The 13,636-nt window shown below is 40.8% G+C and overlaps 1 protein-coding gene across 2 annotated transcripts in view; it reads left to right on the top strand.

The window, feature by feature from the left end:
- The window catches only part of MYH9 (myosin heavy chain 9), a 73,701-nt gene that overhangs the window by 37,995 nt on the left and 22,070 nt on the right, over positions 1–13,636 (top strand). For both annotated transcript variants that reach the window (XM_062011982.1, XM_062011975.1), the window contains exons 6-15: positions 470–562; positions 1,254–1,317; positions 1,859–1,957; positions 2,826–2,969; positions 5,182–5,277; positions 6,345–6,463; positions 8,121–8,273; positions 10,589–10,762; positions 11,511–11,684; positions 12,246–12,360. In XM_062011982.1, the coding sequence (XP_061867966.1) occupies positions 470–562; positions 1,254–1,317; positions 1,859–1,957; positions 2,826–2,969; positions 5,182–5,277; positions 6,345–6,463; positions 8,121–8,273; positions 10,589–10,762; positions 11,511–11,684; positions 12,246–12,360 (1,231 nt within the window). The remainder of the gene's footprint in view (positions 1–469; positions 563–1,253; positions 1,318–1,858; positions 1,958–2,825; positions 2,970–5,181; positions 5,278–6,344; positions 6,464–8,120; positions 8,274–10,588; positions 10,763–11,510; positions 11,685–12,245; positions 12,361–13,636) is intronic.

The following is a 13,636-nucleotide window of genomic DNA, read 5'->3' as shown; positions in this document are numbered from 1 at the left end:
ATTTTTTAAACTTTAGATCTTTTCAGACTAACTTCTTAACCTACTACTAGCAGAGTTCAGGGCTGTCTTGAGAAGCAAGACAGGATTTTCCTCACTCATCCAGTCTAGATGACAAGACACTTCTGGGATGAGGTCCTGAGTTTGGATGGTTCCGTCTTTGGCTTTGATCCTGGGGAGTCTGCGGGATGTTATGGCCAAGTGGCTTTGAAGGACTTCTTGTTAACAAAAAGACAGGACTGGGATGCTCTTCTGTTCAGGAAAGGAATAAGGCATATTTGTGAATGTTTCTGTTTCACCCAGATAACTAACAAGTCTCCTTTGAAGGTTTAAGGGATCATCTCCTAAGGCTTAATATGGCTTCTCTACAACAGATGCCAAACCAGTGTGAATTGTACCGTCAGCGCTGGTTTGACCCAAAGTTAATACAATAAACTTCTACCTACTTTATTAATTTCTGATTTCTCTCTAGGGAGAACTGGAGAGACAGTTGCTCCAGGCTAATCCCATTCTGGAGGCCTTTGGAAATGCAAAGACAGTAAAAAATGACAACTCCTCAAGATTTGTGAGTATTACTATCTGATATGGGTGCTAGTATTCTACACTTTCCGGAGGGATGAATTGGTCTGCTTTTGGGGGGATTTCTGTCAGGGATAGGATAATTGTCTGTGAGTGGCTTCCTTCAAGTTAATCTGGGAAGTGAATTTAAGTCTGTGAATTATCCAGAATAGACCTGATGGGTCTCTGGAATGAAGGAACCTCACCCTATGTGAGGATCACTTATGCCAGTTTTTATTTTAAGTTTATTATAGTCAGGTTTATCCTGAAAAACGAACACTGGTCCTTATTTTGCTCACTCTGGAAAGCAGTGGACAGCACCTGAGAGGCTGATGAGAGAGCTGGAGCTGAAACAGAATTCAGATGGTTGAAGCTAACATTGAGGGAGATGGAACTGTCTAGATCATGTAACACATGAAAGTGAAGGGTCCCTAGTTGTTGGAAATCTAGGCTGAAACTAATTTGTGTTGTTTGCTCTCTGAATGTCAGAAATGTGGGAAAGTGTTTGGTGTCTAACAAACAGTTAAATCGCTGTTGCGATCAGCAGGCATTGCCTATTGGCTGACCTTATGTTCTGCCTAAAACCTGCCTGACCTGTTCTGAATTTCCTTTCCCGGATTAAAAAGAGAAGGTTTACCTTCACTGTTTAGTGCTGATGCCAGATAGAATGAATATTAATAATATTGTATTCCTCTTAGGGCAAGTTCATCAGAATCAACTTTGATGTGAACGGCTACATTGTTGGAGCCAATATCGAGACCTGTATCCTTTCTGTAACCACTTAAAAGGAGAAGTTAGACTACAAAGGTGACAGTAATAGCAGTCTTTTCACAACAGAATTTTTTATTTGTCAGGTCAAGAAAGTGGTAGGAAGCACTTACATTTATATTAGCAAGAATACTGTTGTAGTCTCCTGTTTCTTCATATAGTGTCTTGTGATTTTTGTGATCATGATGGAAGTCTTTTCTGAAAGAATGAATTCTAATCTTTGGAGGCTGAAATGGAAGATGAGATATGATGAGATGAATAGCTTTGGAGTTTCATAAGCCATTTTCACTTCTATCCAAGTCAAGTGAGGATGGATGGCCACTGTTCTGATTTTTATCAGCTAAGTCTCTATTATCATAGCCATTATTCAGAGGCTGACAGAACTGAGACTAGAAGCTCAGTGGATTGTTGACTGATAGTGATTGCTAAATCAATGTACTTGTTGATTGGCATGTGGAGAACATCAGGTAGTATTCTTCTGCCAGAGAATAGGAAGTGATTTGTATATTCTGACATATACCTTGACTCTCTGAAGATCTACTGGAGAAGTCACGTGCAATTCGTCAAGCCAAAGAGGAGAGAACCTTCCATATCTTTTACTACCTGCTGTCTGGGGCAGGGGAGCATTTGAAGAGTAAGTATGATTTTGTTCTAGTTACGAAGTTCCCTCATCACAACAACAGAGGGTCCAAAACCCTTGTAGGCTAGGATCTGTTCCTTCATAGTTTCTTGGCTCCGCCTTTTAGATATGGACACCCCTCCTCTGCTTCTTCCATACACTCATACATCCCATTGCCCTCCCCCTGCACTTCTCAGTTCCTGAAAACGTGCTTCTCTGGTTCATTCTTGCACTTGTCTTCTTGCCAGCAATGACTCTACGCCCTTCCTTGTCTAAATCACCGTCCTTTGTTTAGTCTGGTCTCACAATGATGTAAACCCTTCTAGTGCAGGAATGGTCCTACTGTGATGTACACAGCATTTAACTGAATAGGACAAAGCTGTTAGCACCTAAGCAGCTCTAGAAGTCAAGGATCCTAACACAACTAGCTTTAATACCTCAGCCTAGTAATCAGTGTCTGTGTTGTGCGTAGACCACAAATTGGTCTGGAGAAAGGACAGGACAGGACTTTTCTCATAGTTGCTACTGCTTCAAGAGCTGTATATTAACTTTCACCTGGCTTGAAACAAATGAGTTGTCTGAAATGAAAGGCAAATTTCCTCTCAAGTTAATCCCTACTTCTTATAGAATTAGGGCATAATGGTGATTGACACTGCTTTTCTGAAGTAGTCCAGAGGAGGGAACAGAAAGGAATAAGAAAGAAACCCTTGAATTTTGTGTGAAATGAGTTAAATGTTGATCCTGCAGTAAAATTTGGCTTAATCTCTGATTCATCCAACACCTGCTAGCATATGCAAGTCAGAAATTTGATCTCAGTGGTAACTTGTCTATTTAAAAAGAAGAGAAAAAGCTATGGTAACTTCTTTCTCAATTCTTTCCTAAGCTGATCTGCTGCTGGAACCTTACAACAAATATCGCTTCCTTTCCAACGGACATGTTACCATCCCGGGTCAGCAAGACAAAGATATGTTTCTGGAGACCATGGAGGCAATGAAGATCATGGGCATCCCAGACGAGGAGCAGATAGGTATGAAACTTCAGAAGGGCTAGGAAAAAAGCTTGTGAAATGCTAGGAAATGAAAGAGGGAACAGATCATATCTCTCTCCTTTTTTGTTCTTGGTTTCTTTTTTGATTTGTTTGGTTTGGGTTTTTTGTTGGTTTTATCTGTTATCTACTCCCCTCCTCAAGTGAGTAGTGTGCAAGTAATAAACTTAGTGGCATTGGAATCACCCACCTTGGTGTCTACCCTTTGTACAGTTTCACTTTGTACAGTTAAGGTTAGAAGTCAAGCACATAATGAAAACATGCTTCTGCTTGCTGTTTTTGTCCCCAATCTGAGGCATGTATATCCAGTTTATGAATAACTTATCCAAGATACATGAGATTCTTGTGTCCTCTCATTCTCTTGTGCAGTGCACGGCTTGTGTGCTCCCTCTATCCCTGAACAGTGGCTTTAAAGTATCTAATCCAGCCAGTGCTGGATTAGTATTTTGAGAATGGCCTGGTTATAGTGCCTTTCTTCCCAGCTTAATGCTGAACTGCTGATCAGAAATTAATATTGTCTGATTCTGGGAGCACAGTACCATGACAGTGAAGCTAGAATTGCACACAGCCAGCACAAAGTACAGTGATAACGTCTTCACCAGAGCTCTGTGCTGTCACATGCATGATCTGCCTCGCAGACTGGGAACCAACGTCCTGCAAAATCTCAGTTTCTAAATGAGGAAGGTCTAAAACTAGAACTGTTTTTTCTCTACATTGAAGCAAGCATCTGTGGTGGTTTGAGGTCACCACCTCCTCTGCTGGAGGCTTCAGCTCTTGTGGCTGGAGGAAATATGCCTGTGCCTTAACTATTGGTCATCACAGTCCAGCCTGCCATAAATCCATGCTGTTGTTATCCACAGTTTAATACACTTTTTGATATCCTGAATTATCTGAGATTGAAACTGTTCTATGGAGGCAAAGAGAAATTTGCTTAAACAAAGTGAAAGAATTGGCAGCCTAATTTATTGTCAGGATGTGTTGCTGTGCTTGTTTTTTTGAGTTGGGTTATTAATGTATGCTCTAGGGCATGTCTTTGCTGTCACATAGATGAGGCATTGGTTCCAGCCACCACAGCAAAGATGCTGTTAGTGGTTTTTGCATTTACTGTTCAAAGTGTGAAGTGCATTAATGTTCCATAAAAGCTGAGGAGAATAATGTATACAGTAGCTGGCTGGATGGCAGACTTACTTAATTTTAGTGTAACATCTAAATACTAACAACCTTCATTAATGAAACACCATCAAAATAAGCTGTCTGTCCCTCTGCCAGACTCCAGATTCATCTGTCAAACCACTGAAATTCACACATCACTGGGAACATAGATACATAGATGTTTCTTTTTTGTTTACGCTGATGTAGCATATGTAGAGCCTTTGTTTGCTCTGCTATCAAAAGGATATTGTTTTAAAACAAATGCTCTGTAACAGGTAGAAATTAGGAGGCAAAAAAATCTTTGGTGCCAGATCCCCTTTGCAAATGACTGGCAGTTTATCTTGCTCAAGGCAGCTTAGAAGCTGTTACACAATGAGGTTTTTTGATTGATACACGGTGAGAATTGAACTGGTGCTATGTCATTGAAAAATGTTTTTCCTGTCCTCAAATCGATCTTTTGTGACACTCACCATTCAAAGAGTATGAATATATCAGTAATAATGGTGCTTCAGCATGTTATTAGCAATAGTTACGGTACAGACACTTTTGCCCACATCCTGCTGCCTTTCATATGTCTGTATAGACTGCAGGCCTCAGTCAGGAATCTGAAAGTGATACAGGGTTAAAGAACAAAATCTTCCTTCTCTTAATTGATTCATATTCTTAATAACAGCCTCTTTCCTGTGGCCATTCAGGGAAACAGTGACTTTTGGCCCTCTAACAGAGAACAAGTGTTTTATCAAAAATTACAGATGTTGTGGGGTGGTGCATTATCTTGAGTCTCTTCTCTCACTTCACTATAGTGATGTTGAGAATAGGTAAATTTCCAGGCTGCGTAGCCTTGCATAGGAGGAACAGGAAAAGTCCTGGGTTCTGAATCGGACTCATATAGAGAAATATCTGTGTTGTTTTTTCCCAAATTCCAGAAGGATCTTTGGAGTGTTGAGAAGGGCCTCTTAACTGTGTCAGGAAAGGTAACTGGGTCATATCAGGGCTTTTGGTGATGTCTGACACTAAGCTATGACTATTATTATTTCAAAAGGTCTGCTGAAGGTTATCTCAGGTGTTCTTCAACTTGGCAACATAGTCTTCAAGAAGGAGCGTAATACGGACCAAGCCTCTATGCCAGACAATACAGGTAACTAATCTCCTTCCTTCCCAAACAAAGAAAAACACAGAAAAAAGCCTACAGGAAGCTCTTGCAAGTAGAAGGATATGTTACAGTATGTAGGGAATGCTGGAGTCCTGTTTTTCTATCAAGTGAATTGTTTGTCAAAGGAGCTGACATGCTCCTTGGTACAAAGAGACGCTGTTTTGTCAGACATGAGTTTGCAGCCACCCATGGGCAGGAATGTGGCTCTCTTGTTGTGACAAGGCTAAGCAGGAAGTGCACATGATGAGCAGATGAAAAGAATTACTCTCCTGGAATACGTACTGTGTGTTTTAACCAAACTAGGAATGATTGCTCCTAGAAAACTGTATTATCAGACTTTAAAGAATGTTGTTTGCTGACTTTGTAGATAGACTTGTAACTGTAAGAGTACGGTGGATAGTTATGTGGTAGGTATAAAGCATGTGTATGTACTTTAACTGTGCTGGCCATTGTTGCGTGTGTAAGAGGTACCACGTTTCACGTGATAGAAGGTTATCTGTTGGAAGATTGAACTCTTAGACATTCATTGTAGAGGTACTGCAGAAATATAAAAGGTTGCTAATTTAAGTGTTTATGGTTTTGGCTGTTATTATGGAAAATATTCTCTAAATGTCATTTTGGCAAGGAGAGTAAACCGTTTGGGTTTTGAATCTTGAATCTGAAATACAGAGTTGCCTCAAAGACTAATCAGTAAATGGAGACAGGACAATTAGCTTGATTAAGAAATCCGTTACTTGATAGATCTTTAAATTGATGACTATGGACTTTCTAAAGCTTCCATGACAAAGTAGTATGAGAGTATTGCTTCAAATTTGCTCTTATGGCTCTGGAGAAGCACAGTAACCCATAATTATTAGATTGCAAGAGGTGTTTTGGGAAATTTTGATTTTGAAGATACTTTTGTCTCATCAACTTGGGTTTTATTTAACATTTTTTATAAGCTGTTTCGTGACCCTCTTGGGAAAGCAATTGCAGGAAAGTTTTTCTCTTGCTTTTTGTGAGAATAACAAAAGAATGTTAATCTCTTTGTTGTTTCCTTTTACTATCTTTAGCTGCTCAGAAAGTGTCTCACCTTTTGGGTATCAATGTGACGGATTTCACCAGAGGTATCCTGACTCCTCGCATCAAGGTTGGGCGAGATTATGTGCAAAAAGCTCAGACCAAAGAGCAGGTATGCATTCCCTAAGTATGAATGACTGCTTCAGTCTTTAATCCTACTGCCACAAAGCTAACAAAGGTGTTAGAGGTTTCTGTAGTATTTAATAACAGCCTTTGAGTGCAATGTGTGGCAACCACACCTGGATAATGTAGCATACATAGTGCTTCTAGTATTTGCTCACTTGATCTGTATAAAGATGGAAATCACCTTGCCCCTGTAACACTTTTTGTCAGCTAAAATTAAAAAGAAAAAAGAGAGAACACAACTCCCCTAATTTTGATGGCTGACTGTCCCAAGGGAGTATGTTACTTCTTACTTGCTGTATGCAAGAATGACATTTTCAAGTTGCTGTAATAGGGAAAGCATCATTTTTGAGTGTATCAGCTACTAGGGTGGAAGAATTCGTTGCTCATCCCTGAAACTATAGATTTTGTAGCATTCTTGAATCAGGTTGTGCTATAAATGAAATCTGACCTAGGAGCTAGTGACCTCCTGAATGGTGGAAAGCATTTAGCACTGGAACAGGGTTGTTGCCCAGATGAGTTGTTGTCTCCTTCTCTGGAGACCTTCAAAACTCACCTGGATGAGTTCTTGTGTGACATGCTATAGGAGGTCCTGCTCTGGCACGGGGATTGAATGAGGTGATCTCTGGAGGTCCCTTCCAGCCCTTGAGCTTTTGTGATTCTGTGAAAGCTGCCTGTGCTTACTTGCTGCATGGCTTCTTTATGAACACATCCTTATTCTCAGTGTTAATAAACATGCCCCCATAACATGGAAGCGATTAGGAAGAGAGTGAAGTCTAGAAATAGTCACAGGCCGCCTTTCCATTTTCATTCCTAGTTTCTTACTATACATAGCAATTTTGTGGCAATCACAGGTAAGGTGGAACACAAGAAGTTCCATTTAAACATAAGGAAAAACTATTTCACTGTTCAGGTTAGGGAGCCCTGGCACAGACTGCCCAGGGAGGCTGTGGAGTCTCCTTCCTTGGAGGTCTTCAAAACCTGCCTGGATGCATTCCTGTGCGACCTGATCTAGGTGAACCTGCGTCTGCAGGGGGGGTTGGACTGGATGATCTCTAAAGGTCCCTTCCAACCCCTACCATTCTATGATTCTATGAAGATAGTGGTGTTGGAGGGAGAGATGGGGCTTCTCAAAAGAATTACAAAATAGTTTAAAAGCCTATGAAACACACTATGTTACTGTGACGGTGACGGGGCACTGGAACAGGCTGCCCACATGGATTGTGGAGTCTCCTTCTCTGGAGTCATTCAAAACCCACCTTGACGAGTTCCTGTGTGACCTACTTTAGGTGATTCTACTCTGGCAGGGAGGTTGGACTAGATGGCCTTTCAGAGTCCCTTCCAGCCCTTAACATTCTGTGATTCTGTGACTCTCGTCTTTGGAGGTGACTGAGCATAGTTTTTCTTTCTTGAATACCAGATATTGGTTTCTTCAACAGTTAATTCCACTAACTGTTGTTAATCATGTATCACTGTGATATCCTCTTTTCATTAGGAATGACATCTGAAAGGAGCCTTGTTCAGCGAGTTTGGTGGTGGAGAGAAACTTCACACGCCACTTGGGCCGTTAGATGCCAAAACAGTGTAATCTGTGCCTTCCTTTGGATTGTATTGTAACTCCTGATCTTGGTCTCTTTACTCTACAGGCTGACTTTGCCATTGAGGCACTGGCCAAAGCCACTTATGAGCGCATGTTCCGGTGGCTGGTCATGCGCATCAACAAGGCGCTGGATAAGACCAAGCGACAGGGTGCATCCTTCATTGGGATCCTTGACATTGCTGGCTTTGAGATTTTCGAGGTAAGCACTCAGCACAGTTTACCACGGAAGGAAATCTCTTTAAAACAGGAAAAGAACAGTCTAGTTTTAGAAAGAATGTGTATTCTGTTTTTGTTATTTGAGACCTTTGCTGATGGGAACTGTCAGATAATTTCTCAACTAAACTAAGTGGTTTGTTCTTTAGTGTTTTATGTATTCTGAAAATGTTTTCTCTCATTTCTGTATATTCTAATGTACATCCTTTTTGGAATCTGCGTGATAATTACTTAAATTTCACATTTCCAGGTGTTCTTGATTCTTTATAGCTCACAAGGTTTGCTAACCTACAAAAAAGACTTCTAAAAATGTCATGGAGAGCTGTGGGTCACAGCTGGACATAAAGTTTTATGTCCTATTACTCTGTCCCAAAATAGTTAAGAGATGACCCTCTGGAACATATTAGCATCATTAAAAACCGTTAGAAATGTTTTCTTGTTCCTGCTAAGTTTTTGAAATGACAAAGACAGGGTAGACCAAATCAGATCCAACATAAATTCTTACCTATGTATGCTCCTCTGTGCAAGAAGCCTGAAAATTGGGGATCAGAGTGTGGGGTCACGTACAACTAAATGGATTTAATAGCAACTCTCTGATGCAGAAAAGAGAGTGAACTCTTTCCCCTCTGCTGCTCCTGACTGCAGCTACTTGTACTGTTCAACTCACTAGCCCTGTGGAAAGTATTTTCTTATGTTGTTTTATAATTGAAATAGTTTGCAAAGGGGAATCTGGCCATAAAAACTGATGCAAGATAAATTGTCGGAGAGGGTATCCTGGGATGTATTAGAAAGGGTGTGAGCAGTAGGTCGAGAGAGGTTCTCCTCCCCTTCTACTCTTCCCTCCTGAAACCACATCTGGAATATTGTGTCCAGTTCTGAGCCCCTCAGTTCAAGAAGGACAGGGAGCTGCTGGAGACAGTTCAGCACAAGGCCACAAAGATGAAGGGAGTGGAGCATCTCCCTTATGATGAAAGGCTGAGGGAGCTGGGACTCTTCAGCTTGGAGAAGAGAACACTGAGAGATGACCTCATTAATGCTTACAAATATGTAAAGGTTGAGTGTCAGGACGATGGAGCCAGGCTCTTCTCGATGATATCCAGTGGTAGGACAAGAGGTAATGGGTACAAGCTGGAGCATGAGATTCCAAAGAAATACAAAGAAGAATTTCTTCACTGTGAGGGTGATGGGGCACTGGAACAGGCTGCCCAGATGGGTTGTGGAGTCTCTTTCTCTGAGGATCCACCTGGAAGAGTTCCTGTGTGACCTACTCTAGGAAGTCCTGCTCTGGCAGGGGGATTAGATTAGGTGATCTTTTGAGGTCCCTTCCAGCCCTTGAGATTCTGTGATGGAAAGTAGAGGGAGAGATGGAAATGAAAGGAAGTGAGAGCTCCCTCTTTAGGTGGCAGTGACCTGTTAGGTCAAATGATTGTGTTTATGAAACAACAATTTTAGAATGTGGCTTTGCATTATACTTAGTCTGAAACAACCACAGGCTGCCATCAGAAAAGAACTATGTCTCATGCTGGATCTAGCTCATAGAATCATGTGCAGCTGCAAGGGGAATGGGACTGATTTAGTCATAAAATAGAAAACTAAAATACAGAAAAGTTCATTTTAAAAAATCATATTTTTTTCTCATTTTTTTCTTATCTCTCAGTCTTCCTTCAGTGTCATGGTTGCTGGGTCTTATGAAGAGGAAGGGAGTGGAAATACATGGTTAGGAATTACTGAAACATGGAGGAAGTTGAACAGGACCATTCTCTTTAGCAGCTGCATTATATTAGTGTGATATGACATGAAGAAGCACTGTGGGTTATTAACCTTGTCCTTAAGAGTTTGAAGAAATTCCCCTCACTTCACTTAGCTCTGATTTAATATATGAGGATTAAAAAGGTACTTTCCAGCCCACATGCTGTTAGCAGTTTCTCTCCAGGCTTCTGTTGCTTCCTCTTCCTATGAAGAGGACTTTCCAGCTCTGAGTTTGTGAGAAAACCAGAGTCTCTTCTGTTCATGGGTTAAGTAGCTGCAGTAATTCTTCTGCTGTTTACAGCTAAACATTCTTTTGCAAAATCCAAGGAACAGTTTATCTGAACTTCCCTGGGGATTGCAGCAATGATGCAGTGGCATGTGACAGGAAAGGCAGTTCATAAGCAAATGGGGTTATTGACAAAGGGCTGTAACCCCACATAGAACACTACTTCAAATTCCTAAACTATAGATGTGATTTTTCTTGCTAAGGGAATTACAGGTGTGTCTTCCAAAGCAGCTGTTCAAACATCTTTCTGTCTTTGTCTTTACAAGCTGAACTCCTTTGAGCAATTGTGTATTAACTACACAAACGAGAAGTTGCAACAGCTCTTCAACCATACCATGTTCATTTTGGAGCAAGAGGAGTACCAGAGAGAGGGCATCGAGTGGAACTTCATTGACTTTGGCCTGGATCTGCAGCCCTGCATTGACCTCATAGAGAAGCCGGTGAGCTGCTTGTTCCCCTGTCAAGCAGCAAAAAACAGCTGCACTAATTTTGTTACTGAGGACATAACCTGTAGGCTGAAAACTAGCTTTCCAGCTTTTGTAAGCCTCTACTGCCACTGTGGTACGCTGAGAAACAGAAGTGAACAGATTTCCACTTTATCTGAAAGTGTGTCGCTGTTAGTATCAGTTCCATATGAAATGCTGCATGAAGAGAGGTGCCACTTCTGTCACAAAATTGTCTTTGTGTAGGTCTGCGTGGTGCTGGATACATGCGTGGCTTGCCATAAGTAGTGTGAACTTCCTTACTTAGCTGGAGCATGATGAGAAACTGTGACTTTCTGTTGCTTTCATTTTGGGCTAAAAAAACTTGGAAATTTATACATTTTGTAGTAGATGTTCCAGTAATAAGGTCTAGTTTGTGGAATGTTCTGCTGTGGTCTTCTGCATTTAGACACCTGGACATTTGGAGAACAGTGTGATAGGCTTTTTCTATTATGAAGATTTTTTTTTTCCATGTAAAACAACTTAGACAAATGTCATGGATGAGACCTTCTCATAAAAATGTTCAGCTGAGGACTTTGAAGAATTATTAACAATTTCTATTAGTATGGAAATAGTTGAACTAATAACACAACAAGTGAATGTGATGGGGATCAGGCTTAGGTAGCTTTTAAAAATTTTTATAGCCATCTAAAGGTGTTAATTATTGGCCTAGTCACATGTTTAATGATGTTTTCATGTCTGTAAGGCTGGGCCTCCTGGTATCCTGGCTCTGCTGGACGAAGAGTGCTGGTTCCCAAAAGCAACAGACAAAAGCTTTGTGGAAAAAGTTGTACAGGAACAAGGCACCCACCCCAAATTTCAGAAGCCAAAACAACTGAAAGACAAAGCTGACTTCTGTATCATACATTATGCTGGCAAGGTAAAGAACGAGTAGCTAAAATGTGAACATTGGAATGTCTGCTGTATTTTTTTTTTAATGCATAACCACTGTTGATTAGAAATGACAGCCTATGGGAAACTAGTGAAAGATTTTAGCAAGTTGTTCCGTTGCTGTGGACCTTACAGGACCTAAGGGGATTTGCCTGCAAGTTCTATATGTATAGTTCAAGACGTGTCAAACTGATACCAATTTAAGTTTTTCTCTGTGACTTGTTGAGATTGGAGGTACTTTTCAGAAGCCTTGCATCGAGACTTCGTGGTCAAAAATGATGATGCAGTAGGTTTTGGTGTCACTCTCTGGGTGGTGCAAAGTAGCATTGTAAATCCATTCCCTTTACTGACAGAACAGAACAAGCAGCTGTTTGTTAGGGTTTGAAATTTGTAGGTATGCTTGCTTAGATGGCAAATCCAAGAATGATTAGGTAATCTGTTGTTGGTTTTGCAAACCTCAGTGCTACTTGTATAGCCCTTGAAGGATCCTGTTGCATCTTGTGTGGCAGAAAATCCCCCACAAGTTTCTTGACATGTTTGTCTTCTCCAGGTGGATTATAAAGCAGATGAATGGCTGATGAAGAACATGGATCCACTGAATGATAACATTGCTACTCTTCTCCACCAGTCGTCGGATAAGTTTGTGTCTGAGCTGTGGAAAGATGGTATGTAATTAAACTTAATCTCATTTATTTCCTCTTGTTTTATATGGAAGAGTTTGTTTGATCATCAGAAGTCTGTGATGAGCTGTGTTGCTTTTTGCCCTGAAGACTTAAGCCACCAAAATGAGAATTATCTGGAACATACCTTGCTTAGATCATGGTATTTTATTAAGAGTTCACTGTAATGCAAGAGAAGGATTTGCTTGCATCAACTGAGGTTAAGATTGCTGCACACAAAGCAATTATTTTTGGAAATAAATGCCAGGATAAAATAGGAATGCATCATTATATCCCAGCAGCTTGCATAGCTGCAACGCTCAAACACAGGACCTGAGGTTGAATCTGTTTTCAGTCCTGCAACTCGCGTGCTCTTTCTGCAGTGTTGTTAAGTTCTTTACTCTGCCTTCTCAGGGTTTATCTGCTTTTCAGTCTTACTGTTGCTGTCACTTTCTGTGGTGGGTTTTCTTTGACGTCTCTGTCTGTTGCAGAGATGCAGAACGTTCAGAGAGCCTATTTCTATCAACACTTTCCTATTCTTCATCTAGAACCAGGTGACTGAGAAACTCAGCTGTCGTGTCATGTGTGTAATGCATCCTAGAGCCATGCAAGGAATGCTTCCGTCAACTTCTCTTTGTCCCTTTGTCATACCTGCTTGTCTTTCTTGTTCATTTCCTCTGCTTTGTGCTAGTAGCTCCTCATGGACTTTTAAGACAAAAGCAGAACTTGCCTTGCAAGTGGATACAAGAAATATATGGACGTATTAAGGTGCTAAAGGTTGCTCTTGCAAGACTTGCATAGGAACAGCTAAAATCAAATCCCTGTCAACTGTTTGAATGTAGAGCTGACAGGCTCTTGCAAGAGATGGAAGATTTCTGAGACTGTTGTTTAAACTGAAAACCAGTTTAACATTGGTTCTAGTATTTGACTAGAATTCTAGGATTTGACTTCAGCTGCTGATCATTTAAAAGAAAGTTAGTTGGGCAAAGGAACTTGTACTGCATGAAAAATGACCATCAGCAACTTGTGCCAAACAAGGTCTTTGCTGTGCAGTACTGTGTTTGGACTCGAAATGTCAACTGAACCACAGCTTAGCAGTTCTCATTTATTGTTCTTAGCTGAATCTTCTGTTGCAAGTGACTGTCCTGTCCTTTTCGTTATCTTGATGTAGATTGGCAGGGCTCAAGATTTTTAAGAGGATTGTTCCAGATGCAATCTGGGACACTCTTCTGTGGATTCCCCTGTGATGTTATTTAGTAATGTAACCTTCTTTTCTTTCTGA

Source organism: Colius striatus, chromosome 1 (genome assembly GCF_028858725.1).
Source record: "Colius striatus isolate bColStr4 chromosome 1, bColStr4.1.hap1, whole genome shotgun sequence".
Taxonomy (NCBI): domain Eukaryota; kingdom Metazoa; phylum Chordata; class Aves; order Coliiformes; family Coliidae; genus Colius; species Colius striatus.
Note: the sequence above shows the minus strand (reverse complement) of the source record. Positions and strands in the feature narration are given on the sequence as shown.